Source organism: Acartia tonsa, chromosome 14, assembly GCF_053477335.1.
Source record: "Acartia tonsa isolate MP-2025a chromosome 14, ASM5347733v1, whole genome shotgun sequence".
In the NCBI taxonomy this organism is placed as follows: domain Eukaryota; kingdom Metazoa; phylum Arthropoda; class Copepoda; order Calanoida; family Acartiidae; genus Acartia; species Acartia tonsa.
Window position 1 is genome coordinate 14003616 of NC_137273.1, and position 23860 is coordinate 14027475.

At 33.9% G+C, this 23860-nt stretch overlaps 1 protein-coding gene across 1 annotated transcript; it reads left to right on the forward strand.

The window, feature by feature from the left end:
* The first annotated feature begins 1135 nt into the window (after positions 1 to 1135).
* Positions 1136 to 23323, forward strand: LOC145306033 (uncharacterized). Its single transcript, XM_080147965.1, has 4 exons — positions 1136 to 1300; positions 1889 to 1955; positions 17614 to 17720; positions 18081 to 23323. Exons 1-4 carry the CDS (start codon positions 1226 to 1228, stop codon positions 23175 to 23177), a joined length of 5346 nt encoding a protein of 1781 aa, XP_080004091.1. The 5' UTR covers positions 1136 to 1225; the 3' UTR covers positions 23178 to 23323.
* Positions 23324 to 23860: the final 537 nt, after the last annotated feature.

Below are 23860 nucleotides of genomic sequence, written 5' to 3' on the forward strand. Positions count from 1 at the left end.
CCCCAAAAACAAAAAATCCCCGCCCAATTTTTTTTTTTTTTTTTTTTTTGCAGGAGATTTCCTTGGTCCTTTTACGAATTTCACCTTAATTTTTTTTTATAACCTTTTGGGGCAAAGCCCCTAGAGGTTAGGGGCGAAGCCGCTAGTTGTTATATAAAGTAGTAAGCGTTTTTTGTCTGTCCCGAAGGATCTCGCTAACCGCTGAACCGATATTGTTCTCCTTTACAGTGAAGCTTCTTATAGGTCCTGGGAAGGTTTTAAACTACTTTTGGGGGAGGGTGTCTTCACCCCCCTCGCCCCAAAAATATTTTTTTTTACTCTTAAACACAATTTTAATATGGCATGAGATCGATTTTTCCCCCTCCTACATCAAGTGCACCTAGAGGCTTCTAGGGGCGTAGCCGCTAGTGTATTACAAGAGATTACTAACAGCTACGTTTATAGACTAGATGCTAGGGGCGTAGCCGCTAGTAAGTTTATAATAGTTTAGGAGAAAATCAAGAATTAATTAAAGAATAGCTGCGTTATTATTATTTGTGTTTTCTAGTAGCTAAAAATTCCTTTCCTACAACTCATACACTAGTATAGTACTATAACTCTGACTCATAAGGTAATTGTTGCCCCATTAACGAGATTTTTTACTGTAAAGGTTTCAGGGGCATAACATTTTATTTCATTTTTTTGAAAACATCTTAAAGGTCTAAAAAAATAAATTTTGTTCTATAAATTCATAACAAAAATTTAAATAAAATCAAATAGACTTAAATTATTTATGTACATACTTACATAAGATCTAAAAGTCAAAAAAATTATCTTTATTTGTTGATACTCATACAATTTGACCGGTCCAGCTCTAAATACGCTTTGTGTTAACCCCGCATTTCTTTCCCAGTTTTTCCCGCATTACCTTTCCCCATAAATTTTCCCTCTCCTCTCCTCCCATCCTTTCCTTGCGTGCTTCATAACTCTCTCATGGGCGGTTAACGTATCAGCTGATTATGACGTCACAAAAAACGTTACTATTCTCCTTTCCTATTGGCTGTTTAGACACATAGGCTGTCCTCTGATTGGTCCAGATGCTTAGAAAGGTCTAGGTAATGAAAGGATTGAACTTAAATAGAAATCGTGGTGAAGTTTCATTCAGTTTGAAAGAAACAAGCAAGAGAACAGTTTAGGAAATATATTTTTGATACAATAGATATTAATTATTAATAAAGAAGTTAAAATGGGCAGCGAAGAACCAAAGACTTATGTTGCTACAGTTATCAGAGATGATTTTTTCAATGATCCTTTCTTTAAGGTATATTTTATTGAATTTTTAGTGAAATAGTTACATTTAAAAAAGTTAAATAGAGACATAGGATTTATTTCTATTATTTTTTTTAAATACTCAAAAAAGTGTTGAGTCAAATGTGTTAATTAGGTCAAAAAATCTGTCTAGACCCAAAATTTTGTTGCTTGAATTTTTAACAAAAGGCAAATATTTGCAACAATCAGAGCATTTGTTTGGTTTGGCAAAGTTTGCTAAAATTTTATACATTAACACTTATTTTTTGCATAAACTTCTTAAAAATTCAAGTATAGTCCCTTTCATGGCAACGCCTCTTAGAGGCGTTTTGTCGTATTTTCATAATGACTTTTCCCCTATTTCTTGCTCCTACGGGGGGCTCTAGCCCAACGGGGTCAATTACCTAAACATGCGGGGCAATCTTCTAACCTAACTTAACCTAACCTAACCTGAATTAACCTATCAAAAGCTTTTGTGAAAATACAACGAAACGCCCCTTAAGAGGGGTTGTCACGAAAGGGACTATACCCAAAAGTTCTATTCAATTAGTACCTTATAATTAGGTACACAAAATTTATTTTAAAATTATGAAATTTTCAGGACTGGTGGGGAGACTTCAACACAACCCTTCCCCAGCTACAGAAGACTTTAAGCAGACAAGTTTCTGGTAAGTCTTTTAAAGATGAACACATACAGTCACAGCCTTAATCTAATAAAGCTTTGCTTATAATTGTTTGTTTTTTTCGTAGAAAATTTTAACTATTCTTATATTTTCTTTTTTGTGACACATAAAAAAATATTTGAAACTTAAAACTAAGCTTAAAAAATTAGATGAAATCTAAGCAAAAATTATTATTTTTTCTAATATTTTAAGGGGAGTCATTCCCGCAGGGATCTTCTTACCCTAACATTACCTAACTTCTTTTGTTAAATATCAACACAAGAAAAAAACTTTTAAACTTTTCTTTTAATTTGTGGGCAACTTTCAGTTGTATGATCCTGCTTTTTTGTTTGTTTTTCTCTATAAATTCTTAAAATATAGAAAAATATTGCTTTCTAGTATAGCTTCGAAACCGATTGATATTCGCTAGATTAGAACAGGTTCTCAGTCATAATGAAAATTCATGTATAGCATCGTATTAAAGACAATTTTCCACGAATATTAAAATAAGAATAGTAAAATTAATACCAGTTTTATTATCCCAGGCCTACGACCCTCGGAACTAAAAAAACTGGTTTCAATCTTAAAATTTTTATTTTTAATTTTTATTAAGTCTTTAAACTTAAAAGTAAAACTTAAACTGTTATAAAGTATATAGGCTGAAATAGCACAAAAAGTCTACAAGAAAACCTGTTAAATTGTTTAAAGATTTTTAGCTGCATAGCTTTGCAAAAAGTAAAGTATGTACGTTAGTAAGGAAGAAGAGTTTGAATCGTCTGATTGTAATGAAACTTGACAAAATTATTCATGTTCATTTTCCCGTCACTTTTTCAGAGATCTAATGACTTAGACGATAAATTGATAAACATCCCCATTGACAATAAACAATATTACCCCTTCTGTAGATTAAAAATATTGGTTGCCAAGTTTGGATATTGCTAGTTAGAACCAACCAATCACTTTAGATAAAAGTATTTAAGCCAACGCATAAGAGATCGTGTTTATAACGTTAGAGTACCAGTAAAATTTACACTCCAATTTCCCTTCCTTCTGTTGTTGTCATCGTTGTAATAGCAAGAACTAGGCCGTGAGACACTGCCTTAAATGTTCTATCAATTCTTTCCAATCATTTATCAAATTTTTGCAATGAGATTGTCCTACTCTTTTGCTGGGAGCACTGAAAAAAAAAATTAAGAATTCCATGGAGGGAGAGGACATTGGATAAATTATACTGGTAACCAAAGTTTTATTCTCTCGTTAGCTGGCTTAACATGTTGGGCACTTGATTTGTATAAATTTTTTATTCAATAATATTAAAATAGAAAAGGGGTCATTTTGTTTATCATCATTGGATTAGATTTTAGATTTTTGTTTCACTGATTTTTTACAGTGAAGTCTGTTTCACAAGATTCTTTAAATTTTTACTTGTTACCAAGAAAATAGTTGGGTTAAATAATAGTTATTTCTCGCATCGTATTATAAACGGCTTTCTGCGGATATAGAATGTACAATTACAAGATTAAAACTAGTTTTGTTAGCCCCGAGGTGCCGAAGGCCTAGGCTAAATAAACTGGTATTAATTGTCTGAATTTTATTTTAATATTCAAGGAAAACTGTATGTAATACGATGCTATACATGATTTTTAAGAAAAGCTAAGAACTGGTTCTAATCCAGCGGATGATGATCGGTTTCGAAGCCATACTGGAAATAGTCTTGTAGAACATAATCAGTAGATTATTACTCAAAACTAGTTGCTTCGCCCATAGCCCATAGGAGCTTTGTCCCTTAAGAAGGCTACGGTTTTCAGTAGGTGGGAGAATTTCTCTATGGGCAATCTCTCTCTCTCTCTCTTTCTCTCTCTCTCTCTCTTTCTATTTAGATATCTTCTACTCTATCCATCTTTCTCTTTTTTTACTTTTTTTTATTGTCATACATAAAAATGTTCCAAATTCAAACCATAATATTCTAAACTAAATTAGATTTTTTTATTAAATACTACTTCATTATAGTTATGGTTATTCCATCTAAATTATTTTTTAAATCGTAATACTGTACTACTTAAGGACATAATCTTATAATGAAAATAAATTAGGTATATTTAACTAAAAAGAAATATATTTTTCTTAATTTAAAAGATATTCTACAGAAAAACTAAATTAAGTGTTTTTGTGGACAGTTTCATTCATTCTTGAATCCCAGGGCTCGGCAGCTGCACGTCAGCCGCGTGCAAGCCTCATTTAAATCGTCATATTATAATATTAATACTCAGCTGGATATCTAAACCTATTCCTAAACAGACAATCTTTTCACACTAGCGGGTTTTAATTTGAGGCATATGCGCGTCTGCCGAGCCCATTTGAACTCCGTGCAGTAAAAACAGATATGCCTTTACAAAAATAAAGCTACCGGAACTTTTTCTTGCCAATTGTGGCTTTTTAAAAACAATTATGTCTAAAATTTAGCTAAAGGATGTCTTTGTGTTTGTACCAAAAGATCTTGCAAACGGATGAACCTTCCAAAAAAAAACAAAATTTTGTTAAGTAAATGGTCGACTTCTCCACACCTCGACACTGCCATCCTTTCCTGCCTAGCAGAGTATAATCAAAATATAAGGTTTTCCTTCTGACTTTGTTAACAAAGTTTTAAAAAAGGCAACACTTAGCATAAATGTCTGCCTCTATATTTTGCACTTTTTAAAAGCGAAGCTTTTCTATAATTAGGGTCGGTCCGTCCGTACGTCCGTAACGGATAGCTTTTTCCGTTAATTTAGGCATGTTAGAATTGTCCTATCGATTTCAAATTTTGCATGGTGATTCCTTTAGTAATTAGGTACGATTTAGAAAGCGTACCAACTCTATAATCATTACCAAAATGTCCGTACGTCCATTTCAAACATGTTGATTTTTTTACTTTTTTAACAACAAATTTTTATGTGATCTAATCATCGGATTGATCTGATTTTTGGTATATTGATTCCTGGGACAACCAAGTATAATATATTAAGCGAAGCAACTCTATAATCAAGTCCTAAAAATGTAAGTATGTCCATAAAAATTTTCCTGTATCAAGCAGTTTTTCAACAAATTTACTTACAATTTTGCTTTGACTCTTATAATTTTATATTATGATAATTAAGTTCTAACACTATACAAGTGATAATGTCCGTTTGTCCTACCGTTTCAGTGCTTCGCTTTTATGGATGTTGTCATCCTTGTTTAAAAGAGAATTAAGTCAAGCTTTTCTCCTTATTTTTTTTCTCCTTTTTGCGTCTTGCGTCCAAATAATGGATATGTTATAAACGTGGATATTATGACAGGTGAAAAATTGTCGTCAATTTAGTTTACTAACATGGAACTCATTTATTGGTTAGTTCATTCATCCAGTAGGAGGGGAATAGATGTGGGAAAGGGGGTGGATGAACTGTGAGGTTCACTTTGTTAGATATCATGAAAAACTAATGTAACATCCAAGTAATAACATATCCATTGTCCAAATATACAAAACTGTTGTTTATCAATGTGCAACAAGGATGGGATAATCTAAAACTCTCACTCCATAATCCTTATTTAAAAGTAACAGGGTGTATATTTGTGTGTGTGATCTCGCTAACCACTCATCCGATAATGTTCTCCTTTACAGCGAGCGAAGCATCTCATGGTTCTAGAATATTGTTCGTACCCTCCAAAGAGAAAAAATTACCCCCTAAACCCAAAAATGTTTTTTTTCTTTTTAAAATCAAAATCAATAGCGAAGGGTTCCCCCTCATCCCTTCCTCGTTGTCGCTAGATTTTAATATTGAAATTTTTAAAAAAAAATTCCCAAACTTTATATGTAATAACATTATATAATTCCCTATTCGGAGGCTTAACAACTTTGGGGACTTTTATTAATTTGATTTGTTGGTTTTCGGTGTAATAACGATTCAACTACTAAATGCAATCTACAGAATGGGTAATTTGGTGTATCATCATAGGGGATCTACATCAGTTTATCGGCCTTTGTCTTATCCCTTTAGACCCCTGCAAAAGTTTAGCTCAGAATTGATGGGTCAAATGTGCATTATTATTTGAAGGGGTTATTGTGAAGAGATATTTTAAACTTTTTGGCAAGCATCCAAAATATTGAAGTTTGTTTAAAAATGATATGTGCTAATATTTTAAAAATGATTTTAAGAAATTAAAAAAAAATATTTAACTCAGGTTATGTTTTATGTACTAGCTCCTAAGCAAAGAAGGAGTAAGGAAAGTAGGAAAGTATTTAACTATCTATGGATCTATAAGAAGCTTTCAAACAATGGAGAACTCAATCGGTTCAGTAGTTATCCAAATTCTAAGCAACAGACAAAAACCTTACTACTTTATTTAATAGGAAAGGAGTATATCCCTTAATAGTACATATGTCTGTCACAGCTAAGGGTTTTAGAGAAAGCTCTTGTTTGTCCATGCGACTGCTTTTCTGTTTTTAAAATTGTAATATTGTTTATGTTATTGAGCTTCGCTTCTTAAAGCTGTTTTAATCCTTGTTTTAAAATACTTTAGTATTAACATGATTTTATTTCACAAAAAAAATGTTTTTTTGTATCTTTTTTTGCTAGCAAATATTTTGTATTTTGAGCAGCAGAACATTCCAGGGATCTAAAGGGATAAGACAATGGCCGATAAATTGATGTTCATCCCCAATGATAATACACAAACTTTCGCCTTCTCTAGATTACAATTAGTGGTTGAAACGTTGGGATACTCAACTTAATGAACCTATTAATCAAATTCAATAACAGTCCCCAATGTTGCTTAGAATTAGAAAATCTGAAATAAAACTTAGGGGACTAGTAAATAAACAGCCCAATTTCCCCTTCCTCCTTGAGAAACATTCACAATATTGTATTTAAACATCATATATCAAAGAATATATTTTTGCAAAATGAACATTTTTAATTTATAGCTAATGTAAGTTTATCAAGAAAACAAAAGGATTACAACGTCTATCAGTAGCAAAGTAATTTAATAAATAATTTGCTAAATGAAAAGCAGACCGACAGATAAGATATAGAGTGGATACTTTTTTGTCATTACAAATAAAAACAAAATATGAACATCTACCTTAAATATCAGCCTAGAAATTAATGTATTACTATGTTTTTTTTTCTTTTCAGAACGATATCCTTATAATAAAGTAGCAAAGGATCTCGGTAAAAGCAGAACTGATAGGGTTCTTCTTTACATCGTAGCTTCTCATAAGTCTTGGGAAACCTGCCCCCCCTATTTTTTTGGTTTTAAAACTAAAATTAAAAATGTGGGAAAATTCAACCGCTTACCATTTAAAGCACATTTAGGGGTCTCTAGGAGCCTAACCTCTAGTTTGTAAATATATAGTTACTCTAATACTAAAAAGGCTAAATATTATTTTTTTTGTAAATCACATTTGCTATAGAATTTCATTAATCTTTTTTGCAAAATTTTAAAAACATTTGAGAAAACTACGTTCTTTTTTCTCGCTCTATCGAGTTTTGAAAATATATTGATGTTATTATTGTAAACATCTACAACAAAATGTCTTTAATAAAAATAGGAAATAGTATTTTTTGTATTTTTTCTTTTTTCCAAGAAATGATTTATATTTTTTTGTGTTTTATTTGTTTATGAAAAAAGTTCTGATCGCCCTTGGACTCACCATTTAAAAAAAAACATTTAAATATTACAACTAGAAATCATTGTGCCTAAAATTGACATACGAGCGTATAGAGTTGCTACGATTTCTTAATGACTGTTTAAAATCGATAGGACAATTTTAACATACCTAAATCTGTTGTCTTGTGTCTTTAAGGTAAAAACATATAAATTACTTCAAAATATTTAAAAAATTAATGACTTTTAATTGTTTTGTTAAGATGAGTATCAGTTTTTCTAGAGAAATATGTTTTAATTTCTAATCTTTTGACCTAGAAAATTCAGAGAGGGAGGGGACATTAGGTTGTTAATTACACTAGTCCCCTAAGTTATATTATTTGTTTGCTTAACAACTTTGGGAACTTTTATGGAATTTTGATTGGTAGGTGTGTTAAATTTAGTGTCACAACGTTTCAACTTGTAATTGTAACCTACTGAAGGGGTTAATTTTTGTGTAGCGTATCATCATTGGGGATGTGCATCAATTCATCTGCCACTGTCTTATCCCTTTAGATCCCTGTAGAAAATTATTTTATACACTGACTTTCTTTCACTATTCCTTGAATTTGATAACCTACATTTTTAGTAGCGAAGCTACTCTAAATTTAACAATATCTGTCTGTAACGCTATGGGGTAAACTTGATTTTCTCAGCTGCTACTTAAGATAGCCAGCTGATATTTTCTATAAATATTCCTTGTTCCAATATGTATCCAGTGTATAGCTCATTTGGTCCGTCAATCTGTCGATCATGCTTTAAAATTCATTTATACTTATTTTTATGTCTGTATTGTGATTTTTTCCCTCTGATTTAAGGCATATTATCTCTGTGCTACTTAAGGATGTTGACATCCTTGTTTTATTTAAAATGCTGTATTAAATTCATCCGAAAAATTTTTGTGCTTTAAAATCAGACGGGTGCCGAACGATTTGCTAATGTCTCTTAGGGAGAAGATACTTATTAGTGGGGGGGGGGGGGAGGGTGGTGTTGCCTTATAATATACTCCAAAAATTCCCTAAAATATACTTTTACAAGAGAGTAATGATATGATTTTTAACACTTCTTAGGTAAAATTAACAGGTTATCTTCTGCTGTATGTCTCTTTGTAATCTCGTTAAACGCTAAACCGAAATGGTTCTCCCCCCCCCCCCCAAAGAAAAAACGTCCCAAGAAAAATATTACTCCCGGCCCCACCTAAAATTTCATTTTACCTTTTCGCTTTAAAAATAAGATTGAAAGTGAGAGGGTTGGAATTCATCCCCCTCCTCACCACAAGTGCCCCTAGAGGTCTTCAGGGGCGTAGCCGTTAATGTATTATATTTTAGTAAATAATATTTTTTTCTATACATAATACATTTGTCATATTCCCTCTAATTTAAAACTGAGAATACATTATATCCCCTCTAAATATTTCAAAAATGTCATACGGTATAATAATCAATTTTAAATAGAATGGCAACGCAGCTGAATTAATATGCTCAACAATATAAGCAAAATATTAGCTATTTTTAAAAACAGCTTTTCCATAATTAGTTTTTTCGTAAAGGCTACTCCATTGGTTAACTTAAGAATGTTAGAATTGTCCTATAGATTTTAAACTCTACATGATGATTCCTATAGCAAATAGGTAAAATTTAGGAAACGTTGCAAAACTATAATTGTCTATTCAAACATTATGATTTTTAAGTTTTTCTTCGTATCTTAAAATTAGCCTATTCATCTAATTTTTGGAATAATGATTCCTAGAACAACAAGGAATAATACTATAAGTGATTCATCTCTATAATTAAATCTTAAGAGTAGGAATTAGATAATGGACGATAAATTGATGTACACACCTAATTATGATAAACAAAATTACCATTATTGGATTGATAGGATTAGACAGACACTGCACTGCTAGTTTTTACCCCAAAAGTGAATGAAAATAAGATGTTTATAATTTATTGAGTTTTGGTTCCTGTATAATTAACAGTTCAATGCCCCCTCCCTAATTGTAAATCTAATGTTATATTACCAAAAAATTTACCACATTTTGAAAACTCTTTTTTAACAAATCTTATTTAGGGAGGAATAATTGGAAATATTTATATTCTACGCTATCAGCTCAAATCTACCGGCGAGGCTAGGCCGGTCATATTACATTAACAAGTACAAAAATATTCATATTTTTAAGTTGATGAAATTATGAAATATGACAAATTATCGTTTGTTATTTAGTAGTAAGAATATATTTCGACCATTATAATCTCGCTAACCACTGAATTTTTAAAGAAATTTTTATATTAGTTCCAGGCTGGTTTTTAGCTTGCTTTTTATAAAGTTAAAAAGTACCCAATGATTATAAGAGAACATGTTTATAAAACTTTGGGTACCAGCATAAATTACAGCCCAATGTCCCCTCCCTCCCTGAGCTGAAATGTTGACTCATGTGTATAATTCCATAAACATAAAAACTCGTAAACATGATCTGCATCATTTCATACATTTGTCCTCAGCACAAAAATAAACAAATTACAATATTTCAAATTTATCCATCCAATTATATAACACTAACGACTACGCCCCCTAAAGGCCTCTAGGGGATAAAGTCAGCCCACTCCCCCATTTCCAAAAATAGTTTTAGTTCCTAAGAAGGTGAACTATGAGAAGCTATGAGAAGTTTGGATGCTACAAGTTTGAACAAGCCAATCAATCCCAAACGTGTATAAGCCAACACATGAGTAGGTAAGGGCAGGAGAATAGCCTGAAACCATTATAGGAGTACAAAATTAAATATCTTTAAAACTCCTGAACTTATTTCAGGCTTCTCAATATGGAATCTAAATTGTAATGGAGAACCCTATCAGCTCAGCTTTTAGCGAGATTTTTTGTTTTATACACACAGACATACACTGATTCTATTAATTTTATATCCTTATATAAAAGTTAAAGGATGTTTGAGTGTTTGTCTGTCTGTACTGAGTGATTTCGCTATGTGCTGAACCGATATGGTTCTCCATTACAATTTAGATTCCATATTGAGAAGCCTGAAATAAGTTCAGGAATGTTAAAGATATTTAGTTTTTACTCCTATAATGGTTTTAGGCTTTTCTTATACCCTTACCTACTCATGTGATGGCTTATACACGTTTGGGATTTTAAATCAATCTTGATTGGTTTGTTCAAACTTGTTGCATCCAAACTTTTCAACCATTAACTGAAACCTATAGAAGTTTTTCATCTATTCATCGTCCATTTTTGTTTAAAATCTATTTCAATAACTTGCATATATTGTTTTTAATCATTACATAACAGAAAATAATGTTAAAATTTAAAATTTTAATATTGTTTTGAAAGAAACTATAAAGAGGATCAAAATCAAATATAATAAAATGAATTTTCCTTTTTCAACCTTCTACTATAGATTACCATAAAATGAAAATATTTAGAAGATTTTTGCATCAATTGTTGCTAAGAAAAGTGTTTTTTTAATGTTTTAAAGTTATTCTATAGTGTTTACAAATTAAAATAACAGCATGTCTAGCTGTCTGTCTCTGTGTACCGAAGGATCTTGCCAACCGCTGAACCGATATGTTTCTCCTTTACAGTGAAGCTTCTTACAGATCCTGGGAAGGTGTATATCTTTTTGGGGGGAGGTTACCACCACCCTCCTAGGGAAGGGTAAGGTACAACCTTTCTAAAATGTTACACCCCCCAGAAATGTATTTTTCCTCTAAAACTAAAAGTTGAAGAAACTCCTTATCCCCTTTTTTTTACAAAGTCACTAGTTTAAGTTAAATTAAAACTTGACCTACTAAACCCTGGAAAACAAGACTAAAGAATGCTCAAAAATTACTGAAAAAATGCTGCTTACTAAATGTTTACTAAAATTAAATAAATTAGCTAAAGTTGTCCTGTTTACACTAAAGTACTTGGGGAATAATTCTTAAATAATAAAAAAATATTAAAATTGAATCTTTTATTTAATTTGGAAATTTTGTATTTAGCAAAAATACTATATTGCTTTCTTTGTCCGTCTATCGGTGCAAAAAACAGGAAAGCGTATCTCAAAAAATAATATATAAATCAACACCCCACCCCCCCATTTTGAATTTTTAAATTGGATATATAAATACTTGGATCTTCCATCAGATTGTGACAAATCGATTCCCCCCTACCAACACCTTAACACCACCCTTGTCCTCCTAAGTCCTACTGCATGAACGAACTGACCAATAAACCAGTTCCATGTTAGCAAACATTCATCCTTCTTTATTGATTTTTAGAATCTCCCTCCTTTAAAGAAAATCCCCCATCTGAAGGAATGCTACGAGTCACTGAAAATGTCCTACTAAGATTTTAAATCAAACAATAAACAAAATACTTTTTTTAATTGAGAAATAAATAGATAAACAAGGATAGGCGGAAACCATAAAAGTAAACCTTTGAAATTAGACGGTATGACAAACAGACATAAACATTTGTAGAGTGTCATTAACTTAATAAGCAGAATATTGATTTCTAAGTCTTAATATTGTGTCTTTCCTTCTTCCATAAAGTCTCGAATAGAATGAATTGAATATATCCTGATAAAAAAATTATGTCAAAAATTTTAAAATTTACTTAATGTTTAAAATGGATGTACGGATTTTCTGATAATGATTTTGGAGTTGCTACGCATTCTAAATCGTATCTAACTCTTACAAGACTCATCATACAAAGTTTAAAATCGATAGAACAATTTTAACAAGTTAACGATAAGAGCCAACCGTTTCGTATTGACCTGCGGACGTGTTGACAAACCATAATTATAGAAAAACTTCGCTGTTCAAGTCAGACACAGTAAAACAGGTCAAAGTGAATGTGCTTTCTTTGACACAAGATGATTTTAAAATTGCAATCCTGTGGCAGTTTTTTTGCAACTTGTATTGAAAATTTCGCATTAGAATTTAATAGAATTGAAAATTTGTAGTGGCAAAATTACTCTATATCCTCCCTCTACCCAAAGTCTTATAAACAGATTCTCTGGTTCGGATTAAAAACTTTGGGTACTTTTATTTAATTTCAAAAAAGCAGTGTCCAAACTTTTAATCTACATGAGGGTTAAATTTGTTTTTAATGATTGGGGAAACACATCAATTTATTAGCCACTGTCCTACACCTTAAGACCCGAGGAGGGAGGGGACATTGGGCTGTTTATTACACTAGTCTCAAAAGTTAATACATATAATAACGTTTTCTTTTCAACCACCATTTGTGATCTAAATAAGCGGTAATTCTGTATATGATAATTGGGGATGTGCATCAATTTATTAGCAATTGTCTTATCCCTTTAAACCCTGCTTAAAATCACTTCTCTTAACAAACTGTTTAAAGTATAATTTAAAAGTACAAAAAAGAAATAACGAAAAACTGTACTATATATAGAGAGCAGTAGCTAGGTATTTTTTCTGTACATAAATTTTCAAAATATTTTGGGCTAGACAACTTTTTTGTTTTGTTGTCAATTTCATTCCAGGTTTATCTAGAATATCGAACTATTTTGATAACAATTTTGTACTATATTTTTATATATTTTTTTCTGTGTTTTACATAGTTTTGTACTATTTTTATTTATGACAATTTCATTATACTTAGGCATCTATGGGAGGGAGGGGGGTCAGTAAAATAGCATAAAGCTATCTTTAGACTGAATGCAAAAACTAATATAGCCTAAAACCATCCTGAAACATATGTAAAACTTCCCTAAATCAACATTCAATAAAAATGCGAAGGAATTTAAAAAGAGAAAAAAAAGACAAATTCTTTATGGGTTGAAATTTAAATTTGAGAGTAATATTTAGTTTTATTGCACTGAGAAACAGTTTTACATTGGCATTTATGTGTACATCAGCAAGGGAGGGGACATCGGACTGTGAATTATACTGGTACCCAAAGTTTTATAAATACTACCTCTTATTCATTAGTAATGAGTATACTTCGAGTAAACTACCAGAGCTGGATCTTTAAATCATTTTAGTGGTGAGCCAGATCGGGGTGAGCCAACTTTCCACCAATGAGAGCACAGCATTTTATGAAATGCCGCGCTGTGATTGGCTGAAATTCGGCTCACCCCGATCTGGCTCACCACTAAAATGATTTGATGATCCAGCAGAGTGTCCAAACTTTTCTAATTTTAAACAACATGAGGAATATTTTTTGTTTTGATTTGAGATGTACAACAAATGTGGTCAACAATTTATTGTCCATTGTCTTATCCTTTGAGATCCCTGTGTGTTTATTCAACCGGAGGCTGTGCTTCTAGCCTCTAGGGAATGTACACTATAAACACAATAAAAGGTTCTGGTTAGGTTTTTGTCTATTTTCTGGGTTAACCTTCCATCAATTTTAGGAAAAAATTCAATTATTTACCTACTTCTTTATTTAAAAAATTACCGAGGTGAAGGGGTTCTGCTCTTGTACCATAAATCTTGGGGGAAACATAAAGGAGAATTTTTTGAGTAAATACATTTATCTCAAATAGATATGAAAATAACTTTAAAAGAACATTAAAGAAGCTTCACTGTAAAGTTGAACCATATCACTACAGACAGACAGTCACACACACAGCCAGACATCCCGCTACTTCCACATATGGATTTATGATATTTAAAAAAAAAAGTGAGTGAAAGAATATAAATCTTCTAAAATGTTATGAACTAAGAAAGTTATTTATGTTAACTGCGAAAAGAATTTGTTTATGATGGATCAAAATAACTTTCAAACAGAATTTCAACCTTATCAATAAGTGCAAATACTTATTAATCGTATTTAAGACAGCTTTCCACTGATATTGAAATGAAAAGTTTTAATATATAACAAAACTGGTATTAATCTTAAAATTTTAATGACGGTTAAAAAAAATACCCCATATGTGGATTAAAACTATTGATTGCAAAGTTTAAGCATTACCAGTTTGGATGAAAACCAATCCAAATTCAATAAAAGAACCCAAAGTTTTTTGTCAAAAATTTAGATAATATGGTTATAAAACTTTGGGTACCAGTGTAATTTACAGTCCAATGTCCTCTCCCTCCCAGCAATTTAAGAATACAAAAATCTATATTTAAGATTTTTCATGTTTTGATATAATCTTATTTTAAGGTTAATTAGTTCTAATGACCTAAACAGTTTCTAAACAAATCCATTAAACTTTAATGCCTTCATTTTTCCATAATTATAGTTTTAATAATTAATCTATATGCTTTGGATGTTGTCATCTTTGTAAACTTCTGTTGAATTTCAACACAAGAAAAAAATACTTCAACAACGCATTTTTACTAAGTGGTATTTTTTCAATCAAACACAGAAAAATGTTATGTTTGGCAAAAATAAAAATTTATGAGATAATAAGTGAAGTTTGTTTAAAGTCATAGAGAGAGGGAGAGGGGGGAGGGAGAGAGAGAGAAGAGAAAAGAGAGTAAGAGAGAAAGAAGAAAGTGAGGGGGTACTTCACAACTTAGGGGAAGGTGGGAGTTTACAATGTATTTATACTTGAGAGAGAACCGAATAGAGAACATTACAAAAGAAAAGACAAACAAATAGACACAACTACTTATAGAGTAACTTGCTGCTAAACATATTTAGATTTTATTTACAGCTTTGTAGAAAGACTAAAGCTGCACTAGTCATACCTGGCTTTATGTTACGTAATACTGTTCAAAAGTGTTCCATCTAAAAAACTGCTCCATTTATGTTTTATCAATAAAAATTTTCAAAACAGACTCCTAGTGCTATAGGGGAGTGTAAAAAGTATCAACACCCCATTAAAATTGAAACTTTTTTTCCTTCACCTTTTTTCATCACTTAATGTTTCTCCACACCCCTGGTGAATCGCTGTGCACACCTTCGCTTGTAACATCACAAGAATATTTTCAGTATCGCTTCGAAACCTATTAATTTCCGGTGGATTAGAACCGGTCGTCAGCCATACTGAAATATTATGTGTAGCATCATATTATATCCAGTTTTTTCTATGAATATAAAATGTATAGTATACAATCATAATTGATTAAAATAAGCTTTAATCTTTTAATTGTACATTTTTTATCCGCGGAAAGCTGTTTATAACACTATGCGATAAATAACTATTATGAACGCTCAGACAATTTAAAAAAACTTAAGCAGACAAAAAAAGTAATAGTAACATTGTAGCCACACCCTCCCTTGAGACCTAAGATTTAAAGAAAGTGAGAAAAGGTTAGAAAAACAGTAGGATTACTCTATCAATCCTCTCTGACAAACACACAAATACGCAATAGAGTTAAATTGGATATCTCATTTTAGCCGGATAGAGTAGGGAAAATAGCTGTAATTTATACTGGTATCCAAACTTTTATTAACAAAATCTCTTATTCGTTGGCTGAAACGCTTTGGGTACTTTTATTAAACTTGATGTGTTTGTCCAAACTTTTCACCAACAATTTTAATCATCTGAAGGGGTAATTTTGATTATCATAATTGGGGTTACATATTATTTTATTGTCCATTGAGAACTGTCGGTTTTTTAATCATTTGAAGAAAAAAACTAGAATTGAAATGCACACAAAAGTGCAACTAATAGAAAGTTATCTCTTCATCAATGAAATTATATTTTGCAAACTTTTTTTTCAACTAATTCTGATGAATAAAATGTATTTCACATATTTTATTTTTAGATTTGTATCAAATTTAAATTTCTTTTTAAATCACTATGCTTTAGTAATATCTGCAAAATCATTTTTGAAAATATTGTAAGTAGCATAGCAATATCCACTGGATTAGAACTGGTTCTCAGCAATACTGAAAAGTCATCATGACATTAAAACAAAAAAATGATTAAAACCGTAATCTATCTTTTTTTAGACTTTATTCTGCTGTATTTAAACAAGCTTTCCAAAATTTATTTTAAATGCCTAATCTTTATGCTTTTTTTCTTTAAAATTTATTTAAGAACTTAATTGTTCTTGTTTGTTTATAACCTAGTTTTAAAACTTAAGTAATATGTACACAAAGAATTTTGATGAATAATGGATTTTTCATCATGTGGATCTTACACCAGATTAGCATTTACTCTAATAAATTCAAAGCTGTAGTGGGCTAAAAAAAAAATCTTCCCCACCTCATCCCCTCCCCTCATACTGGATAAACGAATTAACCAATAACTAACAAGGGAAATAGCAACTCAAATTGACGACAATTTTTCTCCTGTCATAATATCCACATATATTCTACATCCAGTATACAAAGAATTTTGATGAATAAAGTTTTTGATAAAGATTATCAAGAGAAAAATTATCCAAAAACTTTGAAATTAGTTGTGTTGTGAAAAAATCCAAAGTGATAAATATTAATATCCGCTTATAATTAGAACCAGTTCTCAGCCATACTGAAAAATCATGTATAGCATCATATTACTGACAATTTTCCATAAATATACTGGGCCTTCAGTCAGTCGTGGCTAACAAAACTGATTTTAATGATATAATTTTTTATTTTAATATTCATGGAAAATTGCTATCCATTTGATATAAAAGCTTCTTTTCTGTCCAAAGATTATGCATATTATTTGACTTTTGTATGATGTATCTATCAATATTATAGATTAGCTTTCAAATCTTGAATTTATTGTATATCTTATCCTTTTATTCAATCAATAACTATCCTCATATAAAAGTAACTGGATTTGTACCTGTCTGTCTGTATCAAAAAATCTCTGTTAGGCGCTAAACTGAAATATTTTTCCTTTCCAGTGTAGCTTCTTGTAGGTTCTGGGAAGATTTACACCTTTTTTGGAGGAAGAGAAATCGCCCCTATAAAAAATTATCCCAAACTCAAAATGTCTTTTTTTACTTTTCCTTTTTGAAACTAAAATTTAAATTGGGGGAGGGGGGCGTCTTACCTCTCTTCCCCCTCATCCACCTCAAGTACCCCTAGGGGCATAGTTGCTAGTTAAATATACAAGAATAAAATGATTTATATTTATGATATTTTTTAGAAACCCCAAGACGCGGATTTCTGGATTCCTTCTTCAGCCTTCGTGATGGAAGGGAGGGTTATGCTGCTAGCTCCAGCACTTCTCAATCTGCTTCCATGCAACTTAAGGTATTACTACCATTCAATCCTTCATTACATTGTTTATTTTGATTTATATTATGGTTTTCGAGATAGCAAAGGGGTGTCAATCAAACCCTCATATCCCCTCTAAATAATGATTTTTAGGATCATCTCCAACCTACAACTAACAGAATAGGGTTAAGGTACTAATGCCACGCAATTTATGATAAATTTATCATCCAATTTCCTTATTTTGAAGATTTATAATATATTTTGCAATAAAGTATTATTTCTTGTTATACATTCATTGTATTCAACTTTAGTTCTTTTTTTTTCTGAAATTTTTTAAAAACTGTTTTATTATTAATAGAAATTCTTGATAAATAATAATTTTACTCTTTTTTTTAGAATGGCATGTTTAGCATTGAGGTGGATATTCAAGACTTTGATCCTGAGGATTTTGACATCAAAGTTGAAAATGGATTCATCCTGCTCATGGGCAAACATGAAGTTCAGAGAGGAAACAGTGTCAGTGTTAGACAATTCAACCAGCGCTTTGCTCTTCCCGATGGCATTGATGTTGGTAAACTTGCTACTAATGTGACTGCTGAAGGCAAACTTGTCATCTCTGCTCCCCAGATCAAAGATGATTCTGTGGCCGTTGCCCTTGGCAAGGGCGATGTAGAATCAAGCTCATCTGCTCAGAGCAAGAAGGTAACATCTGAGGCTACATTTGCAGTTGAAGGTGGTCATGGAGCTACTAAATCTATTGAGGATAGCAAGAAAAAGGCTGAGCAAACTACAACCAAGCGTGTGACTGAAGATGGTTATGAGGAGGAGATATATGAAGAATATGAAGAAGAGGTCACCCAGACCACAACTACTACAACTGTTGTAAGTGGTTCTGCAGGTGCTGGCCTGGCCATTCCAATGATTATTGAAGGTTCTGCTGCTGGCACTCAGACTATTGAAACTTCTGACACCGCTCAAACCATGAAGGCCAAGGATGGGGTTGTCATTGATATGCAAAAGTCTGCCAAGCAGAATACTGAATCCAAAGAAATGGTGATTCCTATTCAGATCCAGGGAAGACCAGCAATTGAGCAAAAGCCAAGAACTCCCAAGCCAAGAATGCTTCCTTTTGAGTTCCCATCTCTTCCATCCCTTCCAACCCAAAGAATTGATCTGAGCATGCCAGATTTTAATATGCCTATGTTTAATGCAAGTGATATGATGGCTCAGATGCAAGCTGACATGCAAAAGCAGATGGCTCAGATGCAACAGTCAACAATGCAGTCAATGCAGTTTGACATGTTGCAAAATATGCAACAATCTTCAATGCAGCAGCAGTCTTCTGTGCAACAAGCATCTTCTTCTGTTTACCAAGAACAGATGTCATCCATGCAACAGATGCAACATCAAGCCATGGAATCTGTTGAAGAAATGATGTCCCAAGATATTTTTGTCCCCTTAAGACAAGCCTGCAAGGTCAATCAATCCGCCCTGTCAGAAGCTACAGCCATGGCTAAGATGAGAGATGGTATGTTTGAACTTGTTGTTAACATTAGAGGATATGAACCTGATGATGTTAAAGTGCATGTCATTCAACAATCTGTTATAGTAAAGGCAGAAAAATTGTCCCCTGAAGGATACTTGATTCAGAATTATGAACAAAAGTTTAGTCTGCCTGAGGATGTTGATACTTCCAAGCTGACCTCTGGCATGTCAAGAGATGGAATTCTAATGATCAGAGTTCCAAAGAGAGCATCACCTGAGAGAATTATTCCTATCAAGAAGGAGGTTAGAATTGAAGCAGTCAATAAGGCCCTTTCCCAATGCCTTCAATCATCATTTGAGTATTCAGAATCTTCTGCTGAAACATTCCAAGCAGAACTTCTTGAGAAAAATATTACTCCTATGAACATAGAGAAGCCTGAAGATGCCATCAAGGCAGCATCAGCTGAGATAGTTGAGGCTATGACTATTGGTGTATCAGAAAATGTTGGTGCTGAAGCTGGTGAAATTGCTGGTACTAAAGCAGGCAGTGAGGCTGCCAAAGTTGCTGTTGCTGATGTTGTTGCCAAAGCTGTGGCTGAGGCCATTGAACAAATTGGTATGGAGGTTGCAGGTGAAGCTGGTGTAAAGGCTGCAATGGCTGCCGCATATGATATTGGCATTGAAACTGGTGCAAAGGTTGCTGGTGATATTGGATCAGATATGGGTGGAGATGTTGGAAGATCTGCTGGTGCGCAGGCTGCATCTGTTGCTGCTGCTGAAGAACTTGCTAAGATGGACTTGGCAACTATTACTGAAGAAAAGGCAGCAGAGCTAAAGCCTGTCTTTGAAGAATTAGGAAGAAAGGCCGGTGAAAATGCAGGGACCCTTGCTGGTAAATCTGCTGGAGATAACATTGATCCTACTGTGCCTATCAAGGAAGCAGTTGCTGCTGCCATTGCTGCTGCAGAACGAGCTGCCCTTGCTGTCAAAGAATCTATTGATGATGTTATTGGTGATGCAGAGGCAATTGGTTCTGTTGAAGGTGAATCTGCTGGAAAGGATGCTGGTGCAGTAAGTGGGGAATGTGTTGCTCTTGCTAAAGCAGTTGAGGCTGCCAAGAATGCCGCGGCTGAGGTAACTATTGCTATTCTTGGCGAGAAAGCTTGTGATCTTATTGTGCCAGTTGCAGCTAAACTTGCTGAGGAAGTTGCCAAGAAACTTGGAAAGGAGCTTGGTGCTGGTGCTGGATTGGCAGCAGGCAGAATTGCAGGTGGAAAGGCTGCCTTAGAAAAAGCAAGGGAGGAAGCACAGAAGGTTGATATTGCCAAACTTAATGATGATGAAAAGAAAACTCTCAAAGACAAAATTAACGCAATGGCTAAGGATATTGGCAAAGATGTAGGAGCTAAGGCTGGCAAAGAAGCTGGAGAAAACATTGATATTGATGCAATTGTTGCACAGTGTGTTGAGGAAGCAAAGAAGTTGGCTGAATCTCAAGCTCTTGATATCAAGGCTTTTGAAGCAATGAGTGCTGATGTGGCCAAAGAAGCTGGAAGAGAGACTGGTGAAAGGGATGGTGAGGTGGCTGGTGGAGTTGCAGGTGAAAAGGTTGCCATTGAAAAAGTTGTTGCCAAGGCTGTGGAAGCGGCAATTAAGCTTGGATCAGAATTATATGGTGAAGCTGGAGCCAACATTGCCAAGGCTATCGCTGAATCAACTGCATCTGATATTGCCAAGAAAATGGGCAATGAGCTCGGTAGAAAAGCAGGCAAGGATGCTGGAAAAGATGCAGGAGAAAAGGCAGGAGAGGAAGCTGGACTTGCTGAAGCTTCAAAGCACAATGCACTTGATATGAAAGCTGAACAGATTGAGGCACTTAAGAATAAGCTTAAGGAGTTGGGTGCTAATGCAGGTAAAGCAATTGGAACAGCTGCTGGAACTGAAGCTGGGTCTAAAATTGATCTTAAACTTATTGAAGAAGAGGCAATGGCTGCTGCCCTTAAGGCTGCTGAACAAGCAGTCCAGATGGCCAAGGCTTCTGAACAAGCTGCTGAAGTTGATGCTTTCAAGAAAATGGCAGTTGATTGTGCCAAAGAATCTGGTGCTCAGGCTGGAGAGGATGCTGGTATTGAGGCAGCTCTGGCACTACTTGATGAGTTTGTCAAGATTAACTTTGACAAAGCTGCAGAGGAAGCCGGCAAGACTAAGGGGACTGAAGTTTTTGGCGAGTTTGGTGGAACTATTGGAGCAGAGGCTGGTCTTACTGCAGGAAGGAAGATTGCTCTTGAAGTAACTAAGAAGCTTTTGCTTGAGGCAGTTGCAGCTGAGGGTAAACTTGTTGGTGCTGCTTTAGGTGAAAAAGCTGGACAAGCAGAACTTGGAAAACTTGATCTAAAGGAAATGTCAAAAGAAAAGGTTGCTTCCTTGTGCAACTTGTTTAAAGAAGTTGGAAAAACTGCAGCAAAAGCTGAAGGAATGGCTATTGCACAGTCTGCTTTCAAGAAAATAAGCATTGAAACAATAATGACTGAGGTAAAAGTTGCTGCAGCAGCTGCTGCTGAAAAGTATGCTGTTAAGGCCAGAGAATTCCAGAAACTGGCATCCAAAATTGCTGAAGAGGCTGGAGAAGCAGCAGGTGAAGAGTTAGGTGAGGAGCTTGGAGGTGATGCTGGAGAGGAGGCTGGAGGTGTAGCAGGTGAAAGAGTTGGCAGAGAAGCTGGAAAGAAAGCTGGTGAAGAGATTGCTGGAGAGGATGGTGGCAAGGTTGGAGCTGAAGCTGGTGCCAAGGCTGGACACAAGTTTGGTCTTAAGGTTGGACGTGAAGCTGGTTTCAAAGCTGCAATTGAAGTAGGCAGACTGGAGGGTAGAAAGGCAGGTGGTATTGCAGGTGCTGCAGAAGCTTTGAAACACTTTAAAATTGGTATTACAAAAGAAAAGGTTGCAGCTTTAAAGAAACTGTTTGCTGAAGTTGGCAGAACAGCTGGCCATGCAGCATCTCTTAAAGTTGTGAAAATAGCTGCCGCCAAGAGGGGTGAAGAGGAGGGATCCAAGTTTGCATATGAACATGGTAAGAAGGCAGGAGCAGCTGCTGCCCGTAAGCTCAAAGATGCTGATGACAAGCTTATAAAGGAAGAAGGTGAGGGTGTTGGTGAAAGGGTTGGTGGGGAGGCTGGAGAAAAGGCTGGTGAGACAGAGGGTGAGAGGGCTGGTGGAGATGAAGCTGCCAGAATTGGTGGAGATGAGGGTGAAAGGATTGGTAGAGAGATTGCTGGTGAAGAAGGTGCTAAGCTTGGTAGAGAAATTGGTGCTGAAGCAGCTAGAATAGCTGGTATGAAACTGGGTAAAAAGTTGGGCAAAACTGTTGGTGCAAAGGCTGGTAGAGTTGAAGGTAAAAAGGCTTGCATTCTATTTGCTGGAAAGATTTCACTTGAGATTGGCAAAGAAAAGGTTACTGCTATGCGAAAACAGTTCGCTGAAATTGCCGCAAACGCTGGCCAGACTGCTGCCATGAAAGCTGCTCGTGCTGAAGTAATGAAAGGTGTCCATGAAGTAGCAGTCAGAGCCGCCATGAGAGCTGTCAGAGAAAAGCTTCTTGCTATGGCTACACAGAAGAAGCTTCAGCTGAGCGACTCCTGGAAACCAACTGCCCTCATTGCAGTCATCAATGCAAGATCTGACCTGTCTGACATGGACAAAATCAAGCTTGCAGCAAAGGCTAAAATGGAGGGAAATCTTGGAGATTTGTTGCCTAAGAGATTTGCTACTGGGGCAGCACTTGGCAACAAGGACGATCCTCTTTCTGGCAAACTTCAGTTCAAGGATAGCAACACATCAGAAAATCAAGAAAACATTGACAATGCCCAGAAATGGAAAACAGTTGTCTTCACAGACCTCCCTGATGATCCATCCAAGAAGGATGTTGACATGTCCAAAGAAAAGGTTTCCTCACTCAAGAAAAGATTTGAAACATCCAGTATGAAAAACAATGAAGCCTATGTCATCATGTAAATATTCATCTATAATAATATCTATTATATATCAATCCATTAACTGTTCTCTCTGTGTAATTAATTATATGTAGTATTTATTTATTGTTTCTTATTTATAACTTATATGTATTACATGCTTGAAAATAAAAACTAGTGAAAATGAAATTTTGTTTCTAAATGTGGAAAGTAATATGCCAGCAAGATAAATGAATAAATTGTTTCTGCTATTAAATCCAGAAAGTTCCCTTCCTGACTTTATAGAATACATAACAGGGTTGCCGCAGTTTTTTTCTGACAAATTATTATCATTACTTCAAATACTGTCTTCCCATATATTTTCTCTAAAAAAGTAATGGATTTAATATACGTGGATATTATGGGTTGGGAAATTTTGTTTGCTACTTTAGTCCACATTTATTTGTCAGTAGGAGAGGAGGGGTTGGTGTAAAAGTGGTGGATGGTGTTATCATTATGTTAGCCAACTGGAAGGACCATTTTATTAGAGTGGATGAAAATATAGGGCAACATCCAAGTAACTATATATCAAATAAATATATATATATATATAATTAAGTAACCATATTTGTACTTTATTACAAAAAATATGGTGATAAGAAATTATTTCCAACAATATACAGGGATATTATGAGCTAAGACAATTGACTATGAATTTATGTACACACCCAATAACTATGAACAAAT